At 38.4% G+C, this 27,513-nt stretch overlaps 1 protein-coding gene across 3 annotated transcripts; it reads right to left on the bottom strand.

Annotated features, from left to right (window-relative positions):
• Positions 1–55: 55 nt before the first annotated feature.
• On the bottom strand, positions 56–26,555 carry ICOS (inducible T cell costimulator). Of its 3 annotated transcripts, none has more exons than XM_021923901.2 (5): positions 24,587–26,555; positions 6,367–6,702; positions 5,548–5,654; positions 4,449–4,533; positions 56–2,768 (listed from the first exon to the last, which is right to left on the bottom strand). In XM_021923901.2, the coding sequence occupies exons 1-5, from the start codon at positions 24,654–24,656 to the stop codon at positions 2,755–2,757; spliced, it is 612 nt and encodes a 203-aa protein (XP_021779593.1). In that variant the 5' UTR covers positions 24,657–26,555; the 3' UTR covers positions 56–2,754. The 3 variants fall into 3 exon arrangements, with proteins under 3 accessions (XP_021779593.1, XP_003907887.1, XP_017802331.1); XM_003907838.5 differs by having other exon boundaries at positions 25,794–26,548; XM_017946842.3 differs by lacking the exon at positions 24,587–26,555 and adding an exon at positions 24,292–24,580.
• Positions 26,556–27,513: the final 958 nt, after the last annotated feature.

Below are 27,513 nucleotides of genomic sequence, written 5' to 3'. Positions count from 1 at the left end.
TGAATAAATAGATTAAAATTTTCAGAAGGAACAGAAGATTTACAAAGTTTCAAAATACTTTCCCATAAAATATTTATTAAAATATAAAGGGGACAAGAGTTACTTTGCAGTGGAGAAGGTTGACACACACCACCTTAGTCAAGTGATTACAGTGAACATTATCAGTAATGTAACAAATCAGAACTGTGGGCTGCCTGATAGGAGGCCAATAAGCCAGTGCAATGTCACTTCTGTGTTATTTCTGCCAAAGATGAAGAACCTGATTTTAATCATGAAGAAACATCAGACTGACCCAAACAAGGGATGTTCTACAAAACAACTGCTTCTAATCTTCAAAAGTGTCAAGGCCATGAAGTCTAAACTGAGAAACTGTCCAGACTGGACACTACAGAGACATATCAACTAAATGCACAGGGCTAATGTTGAAGGCGCTCTAAGGATTGGATGGTAGCAATGTATCAATGTTAATTTTCTGAAGGCTATATTATAGTTAGGAAGGACAGTTCTTGTTTGTAAAAAATACCATTCAGAAGTGACAGGACATTCGATCAGAAACTTACTCAGGAAAAGAATAGTCCTTTTGCTGTGCTTCCAACTGTTTTATAAGTTTGTGGCTATTTCAAAATTTAAAAAAAAGAAAATGAAAAAAGCAACTGTTCCAAGCAATATAACTATCTTCAAGTACAATATCAACTTTGTACATGCTAGCTAAGGTAATCAATTCCCTACTCCCCCCAAGAAAACACAGTGAGGTATTTCCAGTTGCTGAATATCAAATGTTTATTCTTTCCCTTCTTACTACTGCTAAAATCTCTTTGATAAGTAACTCCTCTTAAAACCGGATTTGATTTCACAGAAATTTTGTCCTTTAATAATTCATCTTGAAACTTCTCATGCTGGGGATGAGGATGTGTCAAGGCATAGCTTGGACAACCAGGCCAGGTTGGTCACCGTGAAGGCTCTCCTCCCCATACCTCAGCCCACACACAGAAACCTGCAAACAACTGAGGGAACACCTGTGCAAAGCCAGCAGGTTGTCCAAGTCAGCTGAAAACAGAACACCATACTAGATTCAAATTACAAGTTCAGTACTGTACTGTACACATCCAGCATTACACATGCTTAAGATAATATAAGTATGCATAATGACACATTAGGTCTCACTTGTAAACTATAAGCACACAGTTACAAAATGTTAAACTACAACATAATCCCAATTTACCTAAAGTTACAAATGTTGTTGCGTACACATTGGCTGCTTCAGAAGCCTTGGGCATGCAGACAGGAAGTAGAGAAAATATTCCAGCTAAGAATAATTACATTCCATGTATTTAAGAATCTTTCTAGCCAAATCACCTTCTAAAGAAGGCTATCTTGAAGGGCCAGGGCCAATTTCCAGGCTGTGTGGTTTTAGGAGAGGGAATTGTGCCCTGAAACATATGTGCTCTTCACAGATCCTGGAATTATGAATGCAGGTAGACCCACTGTGATTCCCAGGGTGACTTCAGCCTCTGAGAGCAAGAATACCTAGTGGCCCCTGGCTCAGGGGAGTCTCTCAACCCTGGAATCCCACCCAGGTCTGGAGGGCTGCTCCAGGCCGATGGGGACCATTTTGACCTGTCAAGCCCAGAGGCACCATGGGTATAATCTGACAGCAAACTACAGTAACTGCAGCTTTCAGGCTAAATGAATATTCTGCTCTACCCCAGGAGAATGCTTGCCCATTAAAGATGATTTTGTTTGCAATTTTAATACGATCTACAAAAAGAGCTAAACTTATAATTAATAGCACCATGAAAACATAGATAATGGTAGAAAATAGGATAATAAAATAAATTTGTTTTCAATTCTGGGCAATGTTTCCCACCACTTACATGAAAAAGTAAACCATTTTAACTGAATTTGAGAAAAGAATATGTCTTTCTGGAGCAAAAATATTCTTGTAGGGAGAAGACAGGCAAATATATTCATTATGAATTTTATATACATATGTGTGTATATATGTATGCACAGATATATAAAACTATTGAGCAGCACAGGAAAGAATGTAAGACATAGCTCTCTATTGAGAGCGGCTGTTGGGCTGTCAAGCAGTCATGTAGAAGTATTTTTAAAAAGAAAACTGAGGGCACAAGAAAGCATCTAAAGTCTTGGTAAAATGGTCAACTGGGGTTCAGCAATTGAAGGAGAGTACTGCGTATGTACTAATGTACAGTTCACATCAACATCTCAGAAATAAAATAGCTCCAGCTTTGTAGCATCTCCCTTGACTGTGTGATTAAAAGAGGAATTCTCATCCCTACAGAAAGAAGAGGTAGTATGAGAGTGAAATGCGGACAGATGCTGGTCCTTGGCTGCTCGTTTGCTTTGCAGATTCAGTACCCCTGGCATCTTTAAAACATATTTTTGTAAATGTGTTTGTTTTACTGGCTGGTGCACTGCTAGGAGCAGATGTGGAGACAGGGATTCCACTCCCAGTGAGGTCTATTTGTTGAGCACACAGGAGCTGGGCTTTCTCTAAAGCTGATTTCAAGAGGGTGTTTGTTTTGAGAGGACTCGGCAGTACCAAGGCAGTCTGTTAAAATCCCCATTGACTGATACAGTCACTCGTCCAGATTGAACAAAACACCAGCAGAAGATGTGTGTAGTTAAATCAAGTCAGACTCTCTGTGGTCCAGGAAATAAGAGAATCTTGCACTTCAAGTTGTGGAAAACTGGCCAACGTTGTTCATGCCTGGGTGCCAGAGTTCCAGATTATACGGTCACATCTGTAACAAAAATTTAGCATAAATTCTCTAAATGCTCTCCATGTGTGAGTTCCCTACAAGAAGCTTTCCCCCTTTCCATTGCCTTTCATACACACACACATACACACACACACACACACACACACACACCATGCAACCTTGTCTTTATGCTCCAAGACCCAGCACCAGTTCCCCATTTCCAAAGAAGTTTAACTCCTGACTCCTATAACAGACATTATCTGAACTCACCACTTTGAAACTGTCCACCTCTGATTTCAGCTGCTGCTGGGGCAGAAAGCTCTGCAAGGGCTAACTGTTCTAGAACAACAGCCCCACTGCATTTCACTGCTTTTCTGCCCCGGACTTTCGCTGAAGACTCATCCCAAGTAGACTCATCCCAAATAGAGGCACAGCTCAGGGATGCGGGAAAGCTAATGCCCTCCGCAGGCAACCCCAAATCAGTGAGGATGGAGCCAGTGGTTGCCATCCTTCAGGAGAATAGTTCTGGGCAGCATCTGTACACTTCTCAGAGGTCCAATGAAGTCAGGCGTCTGTGGCCTGGAGTTGAGACCTTGATAATAACGTGCCCTTCATTTGCTTCTCTTTGTTAGCTGTCTCACTCTCCCTATCCCCTCACCCCTTCTTCCTGGGATCACCTCCCAAATAAACTACTTGCACCCAAGTCCTTATTCAGGTTCTGCTTGTGGGGATCCACACAGACAGAACACATTAAGCAAAGAGATCGAGAGATCATATTTTTTCAATAGCAAAGTAATGAAATACAAGCTCTTTGCAAGTGTCAAAGCTATGGTATTAACTATCTAGGGAACCAAAAGAATCACTGAACACTTTGGGCAACAATTTCTGTCATCTAAAAAATGAATGTGAACTCAAGGAGCCTTTTTAGCTCCCAAACCATGCTATAATTCCATGACAATGCAAGCTATGTGTGTCCCCTTTAGACAGTCTGTAGCCACTGAGGGGTGGAAAAATGCAGTGCCTTCTGTCTCATTACACATCGCACATCATTCCAACCTCAAGGGTATAAGACATGAATTTTCCACAATGGAAGCTTCAAACTTTCTGGGTGCTCCTCAAACCTGGCAACTTTTAGTTTTCTGACTCTTAACACAAAAAGTCAAATTCCCACGTTACTGAGACTTCTAAAGCCATCCAAGTTCTCTAAACTTGCACACTCTTGACATCAAAATAACCAAATATCTTCAGCAATTTCTCCTTCTTCCCTCTAGCAGCACCAGCGCAGATCTCTTTTCCTAATCTCAGTCCAAAATTAGCATACGTCTGTCCAAATTCCCCAGAGTGCCTCACTCAGTAACTCACACTTCATCGATGATCAATAAACGCTCATCGAATGACTGAATAAAACCTTCAACAAAAAACACTTAGAACCATCCCAACTTTTGAAACATCAATTGGAAGATTGCCTTGATACAATGGTGGCTTATGAACTGTTTGTGTGTTTAGTTTCAGTAGTGACTTACAAACCTATTGCTTGTTTGTTTTCAATATACTGCAGAAAATATAAATCTAGTTAAAGTGAAAAATCCAGATTTTCACAGAAAATACTAGAATTAGGCCTTGGAGATGTTTTCCTTTCTTAAAAAAAAAAAAAAAAATTAACATTGCAGGCTTACTGTGAAGAAAGCTCTTCCCTACCCAAACCCCCAAATGGAGTCGTACCTGTGAGTCTAGATTTTTTGGCTGTGTTCACCGCTCTCATGAACATGTATTCACCGTTAGGGTCGTGCACGCTGGATGAATACTTCTGAAAGAAAAAGCCAGAAACATGCTTTGTCATCTTTTCTTCTCCATCTCTTTGTTTTTTGATTGTTTTCTATTCTTCGTTGAAGTGGTATGTGACAAAAACATGGTAATGTGACTTAGGTTCCTGGCTTTAGGCTAAGTAGGAAAACAATATGAAACGGGCTTTACGTAAAAAGAGCTTTCTACTGAACTTTCTTCCTCATTTTTGCCATTATTGTTTCTTTCCCAATAGACTTAGATCATGGGCCCCATCTCATTCTCTTCCTTCTTTATGTCTCCCACAGATATACACTGGCCAATGACCACACCGTGGATATACTTGAGTACTAGCATACTCGCGTAATATGCAGAGTGGTGTCAGTTCTTTGATTGAGAACCTGTAATGTGAGAGATCAAAAAGAATATCCCCCAGCACAGGGAGATTTTTGTTGTAGTCATTGTTGTTTATCTTTCTAAATAGCTCCTCAGTGGTTTTCTTTAAAAGCAAGGAGTCTAATAACTTACCATGTAAAGAAGTTGTCAGTTTCCTTCTCAGCTACAATTGACACCTTAGAAGGATTTCTTGCTGACTGTTTTTAACTTACTAGCGAAGCAAAACTTATAACTAATTGTTTCATCTCTGCCCTGCCTCTCAGGAACCTTAGATTCAAATTTGCAGCCCACGCATAATAATTTTTTAAAAATCAGAGGCATCTATTTTTATGTTTTAACCTTCCTCCTGACCTTTAGTCTTCTCTTGGCCTCAATTTCCTCATCTAGTTTGAACAATAATAATAATAACATAAGTCTCTGTAAGCCATCAAGTCAAGTCTTCTTTGGAATGTGTGGGCTATAAAACAAATAAATAATTTCTGTTCCAAGTGATTAGTTTAATTAGTAGGTATGTCTTGCGGGGAAGGAATTGTCTCCCTGTTGGTCAAACTACTCTGACAAGAGCCATGCATACTTTTGATGAGGAAATAATCACTGATGTACATCAGTAAAGCAGATACAAGGAAAGATAGAAATTGCTTACCTTTTTTGTAAGCCAACAAATAAGTATGCATCCAAAAATGCAGACAACAACAAAGGTTGCACATCCTATGGGTAACCAGAACTTCAGTTGGCAACAAAGTTGTGATTCTGGATTGGAAAAAAAGGTATGTTAATGAAAAATTCTGAGAATCAAATCTCTTCTTTCAGTTCTGAACCAAGAGTTCTCTTACCAAATTTAAAAGAGCTATTTAATCAAATGAAGCTTTTTCTTTACTATACTCGTGAAATCCAGTGAGTGGGCAAGTTATTAGACTAACATCATCTCAGTATTATGGCAAGGATCCAGGAACTAAAACTTAAAAGATTATGCATATAATGTATTTACAAATGTGGTTAATAGAAAGGGCTTTTCTGCCTATATTTTTATAAAAGAGGTAGTAGTAAAAGTAATGTTATAAAACTATGATTTTCAATCATCACACTTCATTCCACAAACACAGTACAAAACCAAACCTTAAATCTTAGGTGAATAGAGATAATACCCATTATTAAGCCATGAGTTTAAGTATTTGTCTTAATGTTTTTCCCGATTTTTAATAGCATATGTGTTTAAAAGGCAATATGATCTATTTCTGACTTAGCAGTCTATGGGATTACATTGCATATTGCTGAATAATACTAATTATGATTAATAGTAAATCATCACCCGTATGTCTTCATTATAAATGATTGCCATCAACTGCATCTAAGTGAACTTCAACACAAAAGATATTTATTTGTCTAAGTGTTTTCATTAGTGAGAAAAGTTGTCAAAACATATATATACTCTTAAGTTTGGAAGATGAAAGCAATGTCTTACCATAAATATGCAAATATCCTCCCGTAAGAGTTACTTTAAAAGGAGGAGGATCAAAAATTGATAGGTTGCAGAAGTAATAGTTGGCATGAGAACGGTCCAAGTTATGTAGAAAAAAAGAGACACTGTTGTTGGATAACTGAGAATGGCAGACTTTCAGACTCTTAATGGACACTGTGTTTCCACTTCCTTTTGTCTTAGTGAGATCGCAGAGTATTTGCCCCCCTTTCAGCAACTGCATTTTAAATTGCTGGACAATGTCAGGATATTTGCATAAAATTTGTACACCTCCGTTGTGAAATATAAACATCTCATAATTGGCAGAACCATTGATTTCTCCTGCATAAAAAGAAAGAAAAAAAAGCAAAAGTGACATTTTATAAATATGTTGCCCTAATAATTATATTTTAACATAAAAGTAATTTATTTTATGCATAAAGTCATCTCTGTTGCACCAAAATGAAACAGCTTCACATTCTCCCTCCACCCCTCAAAAAAGAACATAAGATAAAACTGTCCTAGAGAAAAAAAGAATCCTAACCAGAAACTCACTTGTCATATGTGAATATAGAATATACTAAATATTAAATAATATATTTACATAGTATGAATGAATCAAACAGGTATGGTCTCTGTCCTTTAGTAGCTTTCATATTGGAGGCAGATGGTAAAGGAATAAATATGTAGTAATGCACCATAATTTGTGATAGGAATGGAGTACTATTTAAATAAAGGTGGTAGGGTCAGGTGGGTTATAATTTGGATTATAGAATCAGAAAATGCCACCTTGAGGAAGTGAGTTTTAAAATTAGAATTACAGAATTGGTAGCACTTAGCCAAACAGAGAGATATGGGAAAAGTTGAAGTTTAGGAAAAACTTCATTTATTAGTAGGTATGTCTTGGGGAGAAGGAATTGTCTAGCTGTTGATCAAATTACTCTGACAAGAACCATGTGCACTTTTGATGAGTAAATAATCTCTGATGTACATCAGTAAAGCAGATACAAGGAAAAATAGAAATTGCTCACTTTGTAAAAGTACAAAGTAGTTTAAAAATGAATAATTGTATATATAATATATGTTATATGTATGTATATTATATATTATGTATTAAAATATATGTATTATAGGTATATGTATACTACAATATATACAGACTATGTGTGTATTTGTATACAAACAATTGTGTACATATACATACATCTATACACACATACATTATTCGTCCTGCTGGAGACTGAAAGAACAGACTAATCATTTTCAAATGATAGAAATGTATTTTCTCCAAACCTCATCCACTGAGAACCGAATCAAGACCTGATAATAAATATAAAGTCCCAGATTTTTGTTTATTTTTTCACCCTCTTTTCTTTTTTCTTTTCCTTTCTTTTCTTTTCAGAGAAAAGGTTTTACTCTGTTTCCCAGGCTACAGCACAGTGGCATGATCCTAGCTCATTGTAGCCTCCATTTCCTAGGCTCAAGGGACCCTCCTGCCTCAGCCTTCCAAGAAGCTGGGAATACAGGCACACGCCACCATATCTGGCTATTTTTGAAAAAGAAATTTTGTAGAGATAGGTCTCACTATGTTGCCCAGGCTGGTCTTGAACTCCTGGCCTCAAGCAATCCTCCTGTCTCAGCCTCTTAAAGTGCTGGGATTACAGACGTGAACTACCATGCCCAGTCCCACTTTTTCATTTTCTGAAATAAATTTATGCTTATCGGAAGCCAAGGTTGTTTTTGCAAGCTACACAGGAATCACAGAACGAAAAAACTGAGATCGCCTTGGCCTGGTGGTTGTAGATTCTGAGTTATTAGACTATAAATTCAAACTGCTCATTGCCTTCCCTTTCTTTTTGTTTTATTTTCCTTTTTAATATGACAATTTTTCATGCTGAAATTGTTTAGGAAAATGATTAGCATGCTGGTTTTTTCATAAGTTTTGAAATCTTGGTCTTTGTTTTTGAGAAAACTATAGAAGTGCAAAAAAAATTTAAGGAGAAAAATTACCTAGTTCTACAGTGAAATAGAAGTACTCTTTGTATATTTTTGCTCCTTATCTTTCAGAAACATACTTATTATTTATAGCAAACATGTTATTTTGTGTTCTGCTATTGTTATTTTATGTCATAAGCATTTCATTTTTTACATAGTCACCATAATTATCCTTGTTGAGGACTATATTATTGGCCCAAATGTTAATCTATCATAATTTGTTAAACTAAAATACTAATGTTGGATATTGGGATTATTTTCAGCATTTTGCTTTTATGTAAATATTATGACATTTGGTCAAAATGTTTAAAAGTTATAATAATATGTATTGCTATTTTGCTTTCTGAAATTTGTAACAGGATTAGCATTATGCAGGAGGGGCTATTTGTCACACCTCTATGTACACTAGTTGTCTTAATTTTATTTAAGATTCACAATTACTTATTTTCTTAATATCCCTAGGCTTCAATTTATATTTCCCCTATATATCTTCAATTTGGGTGATTTGATTGTGAAAATAAACACAAGTGTTCTAGTCTTCAGTTATAGTAGTCCCTATTATTCAAACTAATTCTCACACCAAAACAGCCAAAAATACTGAACAAATGTCCAAAAATATTATTAAAAGCATTAAAGAGTGACACAAAGGAGGAGAAATTACCTGGCTAAATTTGAAAAGAGAACCAGAACCCCGAGAGACAAGCAAAGCTTGGAAGCTGCTTTTACTCTGAAAGCATTGCTGTTCTTTCAAATTCAAACTTTTGTTTTTATGTCTTAGCTCCCAGAATCTGCAGAGTGAAAGATCTAGCAGAAAACTCTCTCCCCAGTAAATTGGAATCCCAAAGAGTTACATGCTTGGAGCACAGGTAAACCAGAAATAAACCAGACCTCATTCAGATTAGATGGTCTAGAAAAATCTTCTGGATTTCAGTGGTCTAGAAAATCTCAATCTTTGAATTTTCTTTAAGGAGATTTGCATTATTATTACCCTTCAGCTTTTGAAACTAAAAATGCAAACTATTACAAGAAGAAAAGGTTGACATCCTAGGCCTCAAAAAATTTCCTACAAATAATATTCACATTCAATGGCAAATGCATCATAAAAATAATGAGACATACAAGAAAACAAGGTAACAACAGAAACAACAAACTACAAAAACAAACTCACGATTTATATATTTGAATTATCAGGTCCCCAAGATAAAGTAATTGAGCTTATTATGCTTAAGCAAATAAAAGAAAAACTTGTAATAATATCTGTAGTACATAGGAAAATTTAAGTCAACTAATTTGAAAAAGAACCTGCAAGAATCGGCCAAAAAAAAATGCACTAACTGAGATTTAAAACTCAATAGACAGGTTTAATATATATCAGACAGAGTTAAAGAGAAAATTGGTGAGCCAGCAGATAGGTTGGAAAAATTAGTTAGAACCCAATCACACTCCACAGATTCAAGAATCCCAACAATTCACACGCATATTTTTTAAAAGTATGCACACCTACATGTATCTTAGTGAAAATCCTAAAAGCAGCCAGAGAAAAGAGACTGATTACCTTCCAAGGAGCAACTATTAGACTGTTTCAGCATCAACAATAAGAGCCCTGATATGGAGGAATTATAACATATACCTCCAATGTGCTAAAAGATACATCTGTCAATATAGAGCACATTGTCTAGAAAGATAGTGAAGGTATATGTAATTTGAAACTTTTCTAAGTGAAGTATACATGTTGTGGTTTCTTCCATAATTACTAAAAAATAGAAATAGTTAATATAATCTGAACTAGTATCACAAAATTCAGCCTAAAGGTTTTGTCTAAAGACGGAGAAAGAGTTGGAATCAGAAGGAAACAGGGGTGCTGACAATCTTGTATTTCTTGACATGTGGTGATTATGAGGGTGAGGTAGTATGCTTTAGCACTATTCATTAAATTTTACATTTTTTTTTCACTTTTCTATATGGATGTTTTGTTTTATAATAACAAGTATTTTTAAAAGCATACAGAAGGAAAATAATACTTGCTTCGTTTTAAAAACTGGAGGGAACAATGTAAACAACAAGCAAAGAAAAAAACTGTTGGCATGAGAACAGGTGCAGTCTACATTAGATAAAAACGTAGGGTATTTTGCTTGGGGCCTTATTTGCCTGACAGTAAAATATGAAATATGTTGCCCCACTGTTGCTTTGATGTATATGTCTCTACCGTCTGCTGCAGAAGATAAAATCAGTGGACTGGTTCTCGGTTCCTTTAGAAATGTTCACAAAAAAATTTCCCAGAGTCTTTAGAATGGCAGTAAGTAAACCACAAAGATCTTGGAGCCAAAGTGTCTGTGGTCACTATGTATACCAGACATAGATGCATTGTCTTCTACTTCTGAAGATGATTTTGTCAGCAGATTTTTCCCCCATTGTGCCCACACTGTGGCAAACACAAGAGGACATGAATGGTTGGCGGTGCAGTGTGGTGGAAGTGCATTGCAGTGGCTCCCAAGGAAACCAGAGCAAATTCTGGCACTAGTAAGGCTCTGTGGCTAGGGTGCCTCTGTGGAATTCAGCCTTCTCCTCCGTGAAATAAGGAAGTGAAACAAAAACATCGTAATGTTCTTTCTAACACTTGCTTTCTCTGGATTCAGGATCAGAATACATCCAGATAAGACCACAAACAACTGAGAGAGCTAATTCTTTGCTGTTGGGTGAGTCCTCCACAGGAAAAACAATGTTCCTGTTAACCATTTTCAGTCTCAATATCATAATGGGCTATTCCAGAAAGTCAGAATAAATTAAAATAAAGAAGACTATCTTTCTTGCCCACAAAAGTGTTTAGATAGGACTAGGAATGCTGTGCCTCAATTTTTCTTGAATGGCATGTTGAGAGTGTTTGCCACTGACATCAGCTGAAGATTTCAAAGTATCTTTCTGTTGGACACTCTGCTTTTTTTTGTTTTTGTTTTTGTTTTGTTTTTGTTTTGAGACAGTCTTGTTCTGTCACCAGCAGGCTACAGTGCAGTGGTGCAATCTCAGCTCACTACAACCTCTGCCTCCTAGGTTCAAGCGATTCTCCTGCCTCAGCTTCCCAGGTAGCTGGGACTACAGGCACATGCCACCATGCCCAGCTAATTTTTGTATCTTTAGTAGAGACGGGATTTCACCATGTTGGCCAGGATGGTCTCAATCTCTTGACCTCATGATCCGCCCACTTTGGCCTCCCAAAGTGCTGGGATTACAGGCGTGAGCCACCGCACCTAGCCTGGACACTCTTAATTATTCATTTTATTATTTTTAATTTAAAAACTACCTGGATCACCTATTTATTATGAAATGTAGTTATCAGAAGGCTGACTTCAGTTTCCACATATCCAGTGTTTAAACTTTCCATCTGGAAAACCACTTGGCAGCTCTAAGTCTGCAGTTTGAATGTTTTTAACTATAGGATTTAATTAATTACTTCATAACTATTTTGGCAGATATAGAACAGATATGCTTGCTATAACTTGAACGTTTGTCCCCCTCAGACGGACACTCATATTGAAAATTAATCCCCAGTGTAATAGAATTGGGAGATAGGGCCTTTAAGAAATGATTGGCAGAACCCTCATGAAGAGCTTAATCCAATTCATGGTTTAATGGGTTAACAGATTAATAGGTTATCACAGAAGTGGGTTAATTATCATGAGAGTTAGTATGTTATAAACAGCCAGATTGGTAGTCTCTCAAGAACCTCCTCATCATGTAATCCTCTGTAATGCCTTGGGCCTCTGATGAGTGTCCCCACCAGCAAGAGAAGGCCCTCACCAAATTTCACCCCTAGGCCTCAGCCTAGATAGACCTAGGCCCCTAGACCCCTGGACTTAGGCCTCAGCCTCCAGAACGGTAAGAAATACATTTCTTTTCTTTATAAATTACCCAGTCTCCAGTATTCAGTGATAGCAACAGAAAATGGACTAAAACAATGCTCAAAAGACAAATTACAAATTCTTCTTAGCCTTTGGTAACATTTGAAAATAGTATTAAAGGAGACTGCCCCTCATAACCATGACTAAAGCATTTAATGGATAGACAATTTAAGGAAGATCTGAATACGTCAGATTCTTATAACTGCAAAAACAGCTAGGATCTTTTCTCCATCCTTCTTGGATGTTCTTATCTCCAAGTCTAATACTCAGCCTGGAATGCTGGTATGATAGCACCACTTTCATAGATAGTGTCTGTTCTGATTGGTATGGTGTCAAATCTATTTGGTCAATTCTGTTGCCATGCCAGTAGTTAAAAACTGTGAGTGTTCCCCTTACCAATCTCTCTCTTCTTGTTCTTTCTTCCTTTTTCTCATGTTTTCTTTTCTTCTCATACCACCTTTAATATAAAATCTTCTCCAAAATATCCTCTCTCACAGTGTCTTTGATATGCTCTTTACACTTCCTAACATACCATTTCCATTGTCAATAAATTTCATCAACACTGTTCATGTTTCAGGCATCCTATAAATATCCTCAGCTTTACACCTTTTGTTTCCTGTAACATGATTCAACCTCTTCTCAGCATCATACATAGTCAGACCTGGTGACCTCTTTTGTGTACATACAGACAACCGAAGGCCCAGACAGATTAAATTATTTGCCCGAGGTCACACAGCTTCCTGGGTGCGTGAAAGATTTTTGGCTCAATCCACAGTCAAAGTGTCACCAGCAACAACAGAAGTATAATAAAAGCAGGCAACCACAGGAAGCTAGACAGTGGTCACTAACAACTGAGTTACAGGACCACTGCTAAAATCTGTGTGCAGGAAGAACACCTAATTTCCGGCACCTCTGTTTTATGTCCAACAGAATCTATCCACTTCTCCTCCATCTCAGGTTCAACTGGTCCAAACCATTGTCACCTCTCCCTGGGACTACAAGAGCTTCCTAACTACAAAAGCTTCTGCTTTTACTCTTGCCCATTTACAATCCATTCTCCACAGAGAAACCAGAATGACCTTCTTACATACATAATCCAATAGAGTCATTGTTCTGCTTATAAAATTTCCAGGGGCTTCTCATTTCACTTACAGTAAAATCTAACTCCTTACCCTGGTTTCCCATGACTTACGTGACCTGTCCTACCTCTCCCCATTTTATACCAGTCACACACTACACCACAATCACACTGCCCTTCTTTCTGTTCCTCAAACACACAAAGCTGGTTCCCAGGGCTTTTAATTTGTCATTTCTCCACCTAGAGCATTCTCTCTGATTTTTACATGGCTGCTTCTTTGTCATTGTTCAAGAGTAATGACACTTCTTCAGTGACCACTGGCCACCCAATCTAAAGAATATATCCTGGTCATTGTCTAGTATGTTAACTGAGATAAAGCATTTATCACTGTCTGAAATTATCTGGTTTATCTGATTGTTTTCTTCTTCATTGTCTGGCTACTACACTCCAATGTAAGCTTTAAAATCAGGGGCCTTGTTGGTCTTATTCACAAATCCATCCCAAGTATCTACAATAATACCTGGTATGTTGTAAGCTGCAATCAGTTATTTATTGGATGGATGAAAGCATGGTTGGATGGGTGAACAAATGAATATGTAGACGGTGACATTTTAAATCTGAGGAGATGAAGCATAAGATTTATAATATAAGAGCCAAAAGGGTTTCTAGAAATGACAAGTTAAACCTTTCATTTTGCATTTTCCATTTGCATTTATCAAATTAAACGAGAGCCAGAAAAGGTGAATATCTTGCCCAGGATTACATAGCTCATAGCTGGGATATGATTCCAGAGTCAGCTACGATATGCCATGTTGCTTTTCTTCTGGAAACAAGTACATGAAGATACACAATCATGCATACAAGACACTACCCAAACTGAGATGTCATGTTCCAATGGAAATTATCTGTCTGAGCTTTAAAGAAAAACTTTCTTTACCTACAAATATCCACTGGGCTCATAAATACTTATTTAGATAACTGATGATTATCTTGGCTCTTATATGTCTATGGAGGGCAGGACAACTTCGTTCCATCCAAGTGAGAAACAAACCTGGTTGCTAACTTGGATGTCCCAAAGTGCAGCCATTACATTTGCCCAATATATGGCCAGGACAAGAACCCCTGGACCAATGGTTGTTCTAATATACCAAGGTGTTTTATAAACACAGCATGTTAGTGGTCTGTGATATAAACATCATCCTATATCTTTTAGCACTTAATATGTTACTAAAAACACAAAAAGGAATGTGTGGTCTTGGATCCTGGTGATGAGTCTTAAAATCTGAATATTAAACATGATGGTCTGTTTTACTACCATATCTGTTTACTTTTTATTGGAAACCCTAGATTATAATCAGTCTAGAGAACAGGTACTATATTTTCTTCATCACATAGAATACTGTGTCTAACAGGGCATATTCTTCTCAATCGAGGGTCAAGTCTGTTAAATGCTGCTAACAATAATTTTTATAGGCTGGGTGTGGTGACTCATGCCTGTAATCCCAGTACTTTGGGAGGCTGAGGCAGGAGGATCACGAGGTCAAGAGATTGAGACCATCCTGGCTAACACAGTGAAACCCCACCTCTACTAAAAATACAAAAAATTAGCTGGGCATGGTGGCATGCGCTACTCAGGAGGCTGAGGCAGGAGAATCGCTTGAACCTGGGAGTTGGAGGTTGCAGTGAGCCGAGATCACACTACTGCACTCCAGCCTGGCAACAGAGCAAGACTCCATCTCAAAATATAATAATAATAATTTTATAATATTACTGTTGATATCAATAGACTAATGTTTTCAAGAGTAAAATAAAAATCTTTATATTAAGTGATCTCTTTAGGTTTTCAAATTTTTTCCCTCTTTATAAAGCACAAGAACATTTTCATCTTCTTTTGGGGGACTATTAAGAAAATTTCTGAAGAAAAGGTCATTCACCTGAGAACTGCACTATAGTGCAGATGAGTTCATTTGCCAGTTGATGCTTTTAATATCTGAACTACTTCATTTCTCCAGGATAAGACGCTCTTGCCCAGACCCATCCTGCTGGGACTCTTTGCAAGCAGTTGTATTGTTCCTGGTTGAAAATCCTCTGGAGGAAACGTTTAGAGAATCCACTCAGTGCAGAGCATGCAAGATGTCAGAAGTATAATTTTATTTTCTTTAACTTAGACTTCTAACCACAAACCTCCACAAAGGTCTCAGAGTGATGGAAAGATAAGATCCCCTGAGTTTGTAATCATTGATAGTGCTTATTAAACATACTTTCTGTAATGAAACAATGATAAGTATTAGCTTAGCACAGCACATGAATGTGACACAAGAGGCAAAAGTCTAAAAACTGAAATGTTTATATTAGGTTTGAGTTACTTTTGATCTTTTACTAAGAAATTCTGGCATTTTTTTAAAAAGTGCTTCCTACTACTTTTCTCACCTTTCATAAAAGCAATGTCATGTCTTACAAGTCTACTAGCTAAAACTTTTAGAATCCTGGTTAGTAGATTTTTATATATGCATCATTTCTAAACTTACATTGCTATTCAAAGGCACCCATAATCTAAAGAAGTGACTGAGGCAAAGAAGAGAGAGAGGATAGACAAGATAAACCCGATCTAATCTAAATGCCTAACATTTGGAGGAAAAAAAAATGGGAAGTAGAAAAGTGAGGAGAAAAAGCCAAAACAGTACTCATGTATACACACACAATATGTGCATTGTTTTACTCTCCAAGGAACTCCACAGGGGGTACAAAACAACCTTTTGGTTCTCTAAATGTATATAATAAGAAAAATGAAAGATTGATTTTCTCCTAGTTAAAACTGATTTCTTCATGAAAAATGAAAAAATCCCAGCGGTATTATAAAACTTCATAGCAATATTCACAAAGTAATTAATTTGCAAACAAATTATTTTGTTAGTTACTTCTTTGCCTTTGATTTGAAACTATTGTACTATGGAAATCATATGAGATTAAATGAACCCAACTCTCTTCCACAGAGTGGGAGGGAGAAAGGATTTTTCTCCACACCTCTGAATACCTACATTGCTTCCCACTGCTCAGCTACTGTGCAAAACTCCTTGGGCACATGGACAGGGTGTTCGCTGCCTGAACTCATTTGCACCTATGGTTCCAGCTCTTATGTCTACCCCCAGGAGCCACATTTTCTCTCCAGCCCAAACTTCTAGTTCCTTGTTTCCAAATTCCTTTCAACATCACTATCTGGATATACCCTAACACATCAAGTGTAACCTTTCCAAACCGAGCTCAGTACAGTCATGCACTGCATAAATGACGTGTCAGTCAATGATGGACTGTATATGTGGCGGTCCCATAAGATTATATACTGTAATTTTTAATGTCCCTTTTATGTGTTTAGTTACACAAATATTTTCCATTGTTCTACCACGACCTGCAATATTCAGTACAGTAACATGCTGTACCCAGGTTTTAGTAGCCTGGCTTGTGGGCTGCTCACGCCGCCTAGGTAAGCGGGTAGATGATGCTACTACTCAGTGGTCTGGAGCATCATCTACCATCTAGGCAGTCCAGGCTAGACGTATCTACCATCTAGTAGTCTAGACTAGACATCATCTACCATCTAGTAGTCTAGACTAGACATCATCTACCATCTAGTAGTCTAGACTAGACATCATCTACCATCTAGTAGACATCAGCATGTCAGTACACTCGATGATGTTCACACAACAAAATCACTAAGGACACATTTCTCAGAATGTATTCCCATCGTCAAGTGGCACATGACTATATTCATTCACCAAACCCAAACCCTGTCTTTTCAGGGAGTCACTAGTCTGACCTTAGGAACCTCAGAGTCTTCCTCATTTCTTCCTCTCTCTGATTTTCATAATCCAATTGGTCACCAAGTCCAGTTGACTCCAGCTCATTAATATCTCTTAAATTCAGTTCTTTATCTCCATTCCCATTGCCAATCCGCACCTTTTTCATGTCTTCCCTTTATCTGTGGAAGCATCCTCTTGACTGGCCTTCTCAACACTGATCTCTCTCCTCCCCATCCTTCCTCCATGCTGCTCCCAAAATTATGTTTCAGAAAAGCATTTCACTCCCCAGTTTAAAAGTCTCTATTAGTGTTCTATTGCTTATAAGGTATTTTAAAATGTATATATCTGGCTTGACACAAATCTGCTTTCACAATCTCATAGGCCATCTATTGAAGCCACACTGAACGTTTTGGCCATTTCTTTCACACTTCTGTTCTTTATTGCTCGAATATGCTTCACACTTCAATATTTCTGTTACCATAAACTAAAATATCTGATTACCCGTTAATCTGAGAAGAAATTATCATTCATTCTTCAAGAACCATTTTAAATGTCAACTTCTCTCTTGAGATATTTCCAAGACCACCAAAGACTCTTATTTCTATGCTCCCCATAATATTTTGTTTAGGCCAGTATATTTTAGTGCATAGCATCTTGGATCATAACTATTTTTGTATGTCTTCCTCATTTAACCATGAGCTCCACAAAGATAAGGACTGCATTACAGTTGCCTAAACAATCCCAGGACCTTGAACATAGTGGAAGCTCAATCATATTAAATAAAAGAATTAATATTAATAGAATAATATAAAGGCTAAGCATGTTTGGCAAATATCTTTGTAATGGGCCAAGAAGAGGAGCAAGAAAAGTAGAGCAAGAGATCCCACAAGGCTCTTCAACATCCCCCAAAAAATCACACTAGTTCACCAGCAATAGATACAAATCAAGAAGAAATTCCTCATTTACCTGAAAAAGAATTCAGGATGTTAGTTATTAACCTCCTGAAGATTGGCAGATACTTATTTCCCAGTCAAAAAGAAAGACTCATGGGAAAGGGAGACCCTCCTCTCCCAAACACACACTCTGACTGGAGAAGTTGAAGGTCTATTTGTGGAGAAGTTTCCGACTTTGTCTGGAGGTGAGTCAAGTTAGAGAGCCAAATGGAGCAAAATACAGGGGTAGAGGAAGCTGCAGAAAGGCTCTGGGAGCTCAGTGGGTCCCCAAGCAGCCCATTCCTGCCCGACACCACAGGGATCCATCTGGAGGGTGGCCAGAGGAGCAGGGGTAAAACTCCACAGGGAGAAGGAATTCTCTGGCTGAACTCCGTAACTATTTGAACAGGGCAAGAAGTCTCCTGGCCTGAACTGGGAGGAGGCCGTGAATCCAGCATGCAGATTTCACATGCAGGGGAAGAACTCAAGTCCTTTTCTTTCACAGCTGGGAGGCAGAACGCCTTGGGCAAGTTTTCAAGCCAGTCTCACCCTCCGCCTGGAAACAGACTCGGAGCTGTTGAGGGAGGCATGGTTAGAGTGAGACCAGTCCTTCAGTTTGCCTGGGATCTGGGTGAGGCCTGTGACTGCCGGTTTTCCCCCATTTCCCTGAAAACCTGCATGACTCAGCAGAGATCGCCATAATCCTCCTAGGTACACAACTCCAGTGACCTGGGAATCTCACCCACATCCCCCACAGCAGCCACAGCAAGACCTGCTCAAGGAGAGTCTGAGCTCAGACATGCCTAGCCCTGCCCCCACCTGATGGTTCTTCCCTACCCACCCTGGTTAGCAGAAGACAAAGGGCATGTAATCTTGGGAGTTCTAGGGCCCTGCCCACCACCAGACCCTCTCTATACTATTACAGCTGATGCTTTCTAGAAAGCGCCACCTCCTGGCAGAAGGCCAACCAGCACAAAAATAGAGCATTAAACCACCAAAGTCAAAGGCCCTCATGGAGTCCATTGCACCCTTTGCCACCTCCACCAGAACAGACACTGGTATCCGCAGCTGAGAGACCCACAGACAGTTCACATCACAGGAATCTGTGCAGACAACCCCCAGTACCAGCCCAGAGCCGGGTAGACTCACTGGGTAGCTAGATCCAGAAGAGAGACAACAATCACTGCAGTTTGGCTCACTGGAAGCCATATACATAGGAAAAGGGGGAGAATACGACATCAAGGGAACACCCCATGGGACAAAAAAATCTGAACAGCCTTCAGCCCTAGACCTTCCCTCTAACAGAGCCTACCCAAATGAGAGGGAACCAGAAAACCAACTCTACTAATATGACAAAACAAGGCTCTTCAACATCCCCAAAAAATCACACTAGTTCACCAGCAATGGATCCAAACCAAGAAGAAATTCCTCATTTACCTGAAAAAGAATTCAAGAGGTTAGTTATTAAGCTAATCAGGGAGAGACCAGAGAAATGTGAAGCCCAATGCGAGGAAATCAAAAAAATGATACAAGAAGTGAAGGGAGAAATATTCAAGGAAATAGATAGCTTAAAGAAAAATCAATAACAATTTCAGGAAACTTTATACACACTTTTAGCAATGCAAAATGCTCTGGAAAGTCTCAGCAATAGAATTGAGCCACTAGAAGAAAGAAATTCAGAGCTCGAAGACAAGATCTTTGAATTAACCCAGTCCAACAAAAACAAAGACTAAAGAATGAGATAATGTGACACCAGGGTCCACACACTTACTTAATCTCTTCCCCAATAATCTAGTCCAACCCCCTCACTGTACTGAAACTCAAGCATCAGAGCTAAAGAGATTTGCTAAGAAATAAAAAAACAAAAAGAAGCTTTTAACATTAAGCTGGATACGAAAATGAATTTTAGGTATTTATTTTCCTTCTAGGTATATTGGATATATTATCATCCCTAATACTTAAAGTAGCATCCACATTGGTGCCACATATGTGTTCTGTGATTGAAAGGGTTATTATACATCAAAAAATTATTTTAAAGTGACTTAGATATGAAATTACATTGTACATAACACACTCATTTCCCTAGACATTTTCATTCATCAGCCATCATGTATTAAGCTGGGCTGTCATTGTACCTGGGTTCTTCTCTGATGAAGTCTAAATTCTTAATGATTTTCCCATCACTTATCTGCCTGTAGAAATGTACAGAAATGGATTCACATATAGAAGAAACTTTCATCATAATTAAATAAGTGCAAATAGGCACATCTATGAGATTTTTGCATTAGTCCTAGATAGTGCAAAGTAAACAGAACTTTAACTGTGAGTGCAGTAGAGAGTTTGTTGTTGCTATTGTTGTTTTTGCATGAACAGATTCTTCGATGCAAAGTCCTAGGAGAACACAAACATAGGCTGTAAAAAAATCTATTTATCAAATTCAAAAAAGTTACCTTTAAATGATCATTAATTGCTTATTGAAAGTGCTGTGTCTGTGTCAGCATGGCTCAAATAAACAGATCCTAACAGTACTTGTGGTCAACTGGATGGAAACTCCTGAGTCTATCACCCTGTTGGGGGACAACCTGTTTCTTTTTTTTCCTCAAGCAAAGTAGATACAAGCATCATTATGTTATATGTGACCCAGAAGGAAGTTCATATCCCCAATTCCTGACTCTCTAAACTTGCAAACTTTTACCTGTTTTGGTCAACCTTTCAGGCCAAACTAGTGAAAAAAAAAAATCGTTTTTTGACTAACGCTTTCAATTTGTGTGCCATATCCCCTACATAAAGTTCCACTTTCCAAAATATAATTGTGAATTTTTATAAGAAGATTTCAAATGCCAAGTTTCTTATTTCACTTTGAATGGCCAAAAAGTGCCATTTGACAGACCTAGTTTGTTAGAACAGCAGTAGTACTGAGGTGCTATTTACAGAGAAACTGTGACCTTTTCTTCAGTTATTGCAAGCTACAAACGATTATAAAATATGTTTTAAAAACTTTGCAAAGCCCAATAAATCATTTTGCATATAAAACTCAATATTCTTAGAGTAGGGAAGCAGTATATGTTGTAGATTTTGCTGTTTACAACTGTGAATACTGGGATGAATTTTTTTAAGCCAAATAATGCTATGAATCTTAGAGTGAGTAAAAATAAGAATTTCAGTCCCCCCTACACGCCTACATTTTGTTTCTACCAAGAAATGGGAATATGCTACTAGTAACTTAAAACTGAAATATCCATTTCATCTGAAGGAGTTGTGGTTAGCAAACAACAGCAAGTTGTGAAAGCCATTTTGTTCACAAATGATGAAAAAATAAAGGACTCAAGATCTTACATGAGAATAAGAGACATTTCTAGAAAGAGTGGGGAAAAAGAGGATAAGGTATGATTAAACAAATACTAGGAAAAAATGACCGAAATGAAGAATAAAGCTCGAGTCTAGAGATTGAAAAGCTTCACCCAGTCTTAAAAAAAAAAAAAAAAAATCAATAGAAGGGCTGGGCGCAGTGGTTCACGCCTGTAATCCCAGCACTTTGGAAGGCGGAGGCGGAGGTGGGCGGATCACGAGGTCGGGAGATTGAGACCATCCTGGCTAACACGGTGAAACCCCGTCTCTACTAAAAATACAAAAAAATTAGCCGGGTGTGGTGGCGGGCGCCTGTAGTCCCAGCTACTTGGGAGGCTGAAGCAGGAGAATGGCGTGAACCCGGGAAGTGGAGGCTGCAGTGAGTCGAGATTGTGCCACTGCACTCCAGCCTGGGCGACAGAGTGAGACTCCACCTCAAAAAAAAAAAAAAATATATATATATATATATATATATTTATGTGTGTATACATATATATAGAAACACACAGAGAGGGAAACAGAGGGAGAGAGTTACACATATCCTGGAGGAATTCCTGAATTCCAATATGGAAGTAAATAGCTTTTGAGATTATGAAATTCTAGAGATTTTTTTTTAATTACTTACAAAGGAATGAGAATTAGACTACCATGAAACTCTTCACCCACAACCCTAGAAGCCAGCAGACAGTGGAGGAATATCTGCAACCACTAAGATGAAAGGCTGCCACCCAGGACTCCTATTCCCAGGAAAGATATCAGTCACCCATCAAGGTAAAAGGAAGACACCCTTACTTGTGCTGGAATTCAGAGAGTTGGGGATATTTAAGGAAAATAAGAGAAATCTTCTGATCATTAGATCAGAACAGATCACAAGACAGGAGCAGATGTCCAGAATGATGTTGTCACTGAACGTATGTGATGTAAGTGTTAAGAAAGGATTTTTGAAACAGAAGAGAAATACTGTAAGAGGAAACGTAGCAATGATCTGCCTCTGTAGGTTTAAACTGTTTCCACAAAACCCATGTATGGAGCAGGGTGCACTCTGGGGGCAGTGTGAGAGTGGGAAAGGAAGAACATTCTTAAGTTCTCATATCAGTGCAGGGGATGGGGACTAGGCACATCAGACAAAGGCATTTTCATTATTTTCATACAACGATAAACAAGTAGACATTCAATTAAGATTCTTTGAACGTGATAATTACTTAGTAAATTAAGAACTGTAGTCGACCTTCCAAATTAATTGGAGGCAAAGAGGAGAGTCAAAAGAAATTTCATCACACCAACAAAAATAAAAGAGAAAAACAGGATACAACAAAGAAAAATAAGTAGTAAATAAACCTAGAAATAAAAACAGGTAGAGGCTTATGCTGACTGGCAATGGCCTGAATTCATCTATCAAAAGAAAAAATCGACAACTGGGATTTTTTAAAAATCTAGCAAGAACGCTGGAAGGGGGCGCTTCCAGGAGATGACATTTCCTCAGTCCTGGAGGGGCTGAGAGGGGCTCCAAGGTCAGCCATCTTCACAGACTTCCCTCAGACGCTGGAGACACTGAGGGGCTCTTTTCCCGAGTGGAATTTAGGAATCACTAATGGAATGCCTCAGTGACAAAGGAAGGCTCAAAGTGGCCTTGAGGGCTATCTTCCCAGCTTCCTCACAGAACACATCATAAGACATGAACGTTTGTTAGACACCCTCTGCCATCAGCCCTTCCTACTCTGGTGTATTATCCACACTGTTTTTAAAGTAGTCTTTCTAAAACCAGAATTCATCCCATCACTCACCTGGTCCCTGTTGCCCATAAAGTCTACAAAGAGGGTCTCCAAAATGTAGTTAGATATTCACATTTTTCCTAGATATTTTTACAATTAAAAGCTTCCTATTGTTCCAAATTCATTAAAAAAAAAAAAAAGGCTTTGTTAAATTCTACACTGAGATCCATCAAAGACTGGAAATCACCAAGATTTCCATCCTTCTGTAATTCACAACCAAATAACAAAGGTGATCAGAATCACTGAGATTTACGTTCCTTTAGATTTATGTTACGCCTCCACTACTTCAACACAGTTTACAAAGAATGTAGATGTTGGAGTCACAGTGGAGTTCTAATTTTGGTTCTGCCACCAATTACTATGTAACAAATCACTTAGCCTTTCCTGGTTGGAAATTCTTCAAACACTGACTAAAGGTAAGAAAGCCTACATCTTCAGGGCATGAGAAAGCCTACGTAAATTGAGAGGATTGCAAATACGACAGAGGACAAGCAAGTGCTTAGTTTACTTGAGTTTGGCTCTTTTTGTTTAGAGCTATTAAATGGCAGTTTCTGGATACATGTATTGTGGAGATATTTTGAATAGGATCGTTGTTAGCAGATTTATCGTTACCATTTAGCCACTCATGCCTCAGTTTTGCCACATGTCAAACAGGATGCCACGTCGCATGGTTGTCTTTATAATGAGAGTGAACATTGGCTGTATTCATTTAGAATATACTATGAATGTTATTCCAGAATACAAATTATTCACCAGCTTAATCTGGCAACTTGAAATAATCCTACCTAAGGCTGGATGTCACCTTCTACAGAACTGACACCAATGCTACTTTAATTCTCCTGAGCATAATACCACAACCAGAACTGCCCAAATTGGTTTGGCCTAGTGGAATGATTTTCATCAATACAAACAAACCCTTCCATGAATGGTACAAATGTTCATGGAAGAATATCCAAAATCTTGAATATAGACCATATGGTCTGAATGGTCTGGCCTCTGCTTTCCTTTCCAGCCTCATCTTGGACCAACTTGGACCAGTTGGTCATCTTGGACCAAGTTCAGCCTCTCTGCTGAGGCACATCTGTCTGCCTTCTTCTAGTTCCCTAACCTTACCTCATTCCCTCCTGCCACAGGCTCTTTTGTACTTGTTCTTTCCACGGGATGGAATGTTCTTCCCTACCTTCATACCGTTCTCCCCATTGATTCCTACTTGTCCTTGAAATCTCTACTCAAGTGCCACTTGCACAGGAAACACTTCAATGAACCCTGCTCCTCAGCTCCACCTCCACACCCACCTAATCTAGTCAAGCTCCTTGTTACATTCCCTCATAGAATTAAGTTTTGCCTGTAATTATCATTAATCCATGGGATTATTTGATTAATATCTCTCTCCCTACCATGCAGTTACCTTCTGAAGAACAGGGGTTGACCTGGTTTTGCTCATCCTTGTACATACACCATCTGGCACAGTGCCCCATGCGACATGAGTAAATGGATGAATGAAGAATGAATACGAATTCCAGAGCTGCTCATGTCATTCATGCTGCTAAAGGACTTCATGAGATTCTAGAAAAGGCATAAACCAGCAAGTAGCCCAAAACTGTCCTTGGGCTCATTCTACATTCCTCAGTCCTCTTTACTTAACAGCACTTAACTCACTTTGAGCCAGCATGAGATGAAACATTTGATTTTTTTAAAATTTTTTGTAAAAACAGTAAAGTCTATTTTTTATCACTGAAAAATTTATCCCTAGATAGGATCATACCTACTAAAAGTTCTGCCTTCACTTTTAGTTTATTTGATTATTTAAGTTATTTAATATAACTTCACTTTCCTTTTTTCAACCTCAAGCAGAGGGCTCAGTGTGAAAGAGAAAATAAAAGTAGTGCAAATTATACACAGTAAAAAGCAGCAGAAACACATATATTAACTTACATTGTATGTAGTATTATTTAAATTGTCCATATAGAGTCTGCTATATACCATTCAAGAGAAAGAATCAGGGACTCCAGAATGATCTTTTTTTTTTTTAAGGTCTACAGGGGCTAGGAAGTATTTTTACATTATCCTTTCCTCCTTGGCTTTTTAGGGTGAACTCTGATACTTAGTGTCAATAAAAACTCTATGGTACCCTGGACGTTTCAGATAACAGATCATCCAGGTAAGATTAAAATCAAAATCCTTCTTTTCAAAGCCTTCCCATTTTATCTTCTGGCACAGAAAGAATTCCCAGTCCAAATGCCAGAGCTATTTAATTTTCATTCTGTTGACACAAGTCATTTTGCCTTTCATCTTTCTGTAAGAACAGTAAGCCACTCTGCTACTTTATCCACTGACAGGTAACTCCAAGCAGGTGATTTAAAAATTTAATGGTCTGATGAAACACTTTTTTCATCTCAAGACACAGTATCAAAGGCAGCAATGCAAACTCAATGCCATCCACAGTGACATGAGTGACATGGTGCCCTTGGCCATATCCTCGGGCTGTTCTGAAACTATTCCTACTTTCAAAAACCAAAACCACTTTCTTTTGGGTGTATAATTTTTTATCTTTGCTTTTTCTTAATGTTTCCTTGAATTATAACTTAATAAGAAATGTTCAATAGGCCACTTACCTGTTAAAACTTTCATGTGCAAGCAGAAGAGAAAGAAATACCAGAGGCCTGCCTTCATGTTTGCCAGAAACAGTTAACAGTCCTCGTGTTCAGTGTTAAAGCTGACGGTGAATTCAGGCTCTCAGTTGTTTTCTATTTGCTGGAAAGGAAGTGGGTTTTCTGGGAGTTTATGTAGTGTCACGCTTACCATCAAACCAAGGGGGTGTCTCTTCTTTGATGCCAATGGCTATATGAAAGGCATTATTGCTTATGACAGTTAAACAATGCATGGATTATTGATGATTTTGAAGACAGAGGAAAACATTACCCTTATTCTGGTTCCTACAAAACAGGTTAAAGAGATAATGCCTGTATTTTTCAGAATCACCATACTTCTCTGAATCAATAGTTATTGGGGATAACAGGACCCACGGATACCCACATGATGAATAAAACATACATTTTGATACATTTCTATCTTATGCTAGGTGCTCCAGAGATAAGAAAGCCTTTGAAATAGGACAAGAAACAAACAAAATTATTACAGAAATTGAAATGAAAAGATCTGAATCATAGGAATCTGAGAGATGATATTTATGTGGCATTCATTGTAGATTGCAATGTTTCAAGTGATGGGGTCAGTTTTAAACTAACTTAAACCCTGCTCCTCATATTACAGCAGTCTGTAGGAACCAGGGATTCCTCACCTAGGGCTCAGTGAGACCAAGAACGTTTAAAAGCCTGCTATGGTCTCTCTATCCCTGCAGGGAGGTAAAGTAGACAATAACAACAATAAAAGTAATAATTACATAAATAATGATATGTATACATACTTAAATGTTTTATATGAAATAATATATCTTAATGCAAAATGTAAAAAATTAAATGTAAAATAATATATTTATATATAAAATATTCATATATACATATTTTTATATATGAATACAGCTAATATTACATTTATATTATGTTTTACATGCATGCAAATGGTTACTGTTTATATACATATTTACATTATGACTATAGTTTATACATATATTAACTTATTTAATCTTCTTAATCATCCCAATGGTGACCACTAACCTCCCATTTTACAGATGAGGAAAACTGAGGCAGAGAGGAAAAGAACCTGGCCCAAGTCATATAGTAAGTGTCAGTGCTAGGATTTGGAGAGTCTGGCCCTTAGCCAAAGCAGGTAGAACCACCCATACCACGGCCTGCTGATCCCTCCATCCAGAGGTCTGAGTGGGCTTCCAGGATGCTAGATCCAGGCTGGACTTCCGTTAGCCTGGAAAGATGACATTTAGATGAGAAGCTCAAATCAGCTGGCCAGGGAAACCAAGGTGTGAGTCCAAAAGGTCCAGGCTGTGAAACAGATTCCAGGTTTGGGGCTTTAGGCCAGCCACTAGGAATGCCAGACCACAGCCAAGGAGTCTGCAAGGTAAGGAGGAGGCTGATGCTGCAGGGGTCCCCCTTGCTGCTGACGCTTCCCCTAGCTACCTTCTGTAGGGCTCCTGGGTCTCAGCAGTTGGTGTGAAGGAAGCTGTTTGAGGGACTGAGCTAGCCTGAGCAGTAGAGCCTGGGCGGCCAGGACCCCTGGGACCCTGCTACCCCAATCTCCTCCCTTTTCACTGAACTCCCTGTAGCATCATGAGGAGAGGCTTCCAGCCCCACGGGCACTGTACCGGAGCCCGTTTCCAGCACACAGGCAGGCAGTGGAGAGCAACTGACTTCTTCCAAC

This window comes from Papio anubis, chromosome 10 (assembly GCF_008728515.1).
Source record: "Papio anubis isolate 15944 chromosome 10, Panubis1.0, whole genome shotgun sequence".
Classification (NCBI taxonomy): domain Eukaryota; kingdom Metazoa; phylum Chordata; class Mammalia; order Primates; family Cercopithecidae; genus Papio; species Papio anubis.
Note: the sequence above shows the minus strand (reverse complement) of the source record. Positions and strands in the feature narration are given on the sequence as shown.

What these genes read in the sequence shown, in the direction of transcription:
- ICOS (XM_021923901.2), bottom strand. Translation starts at nt 24,656, where the DNA reads ATGGGGCACTGTGCCAGATGGTGTATGTACAAGGATGAGCAAAACCAG. An exon ending in CAACCCCTGTTCTTCAGAAG is followed by an intron (nt 6,703 to 24,586) that starts GTAACTGCATGG and finishes CTTTTTATGCAG; the next exon opens with GAGAAATCAATGGTTCTGCC. An exon ending in AGGATATTTGCATATTTATG is followed by an intron (nt 5,655 to 6,366) that starts GTAAGACATTGC and finishes TTTCCAATCCAG; the next exon opens with AATCACAACTTTGTTGCCAA.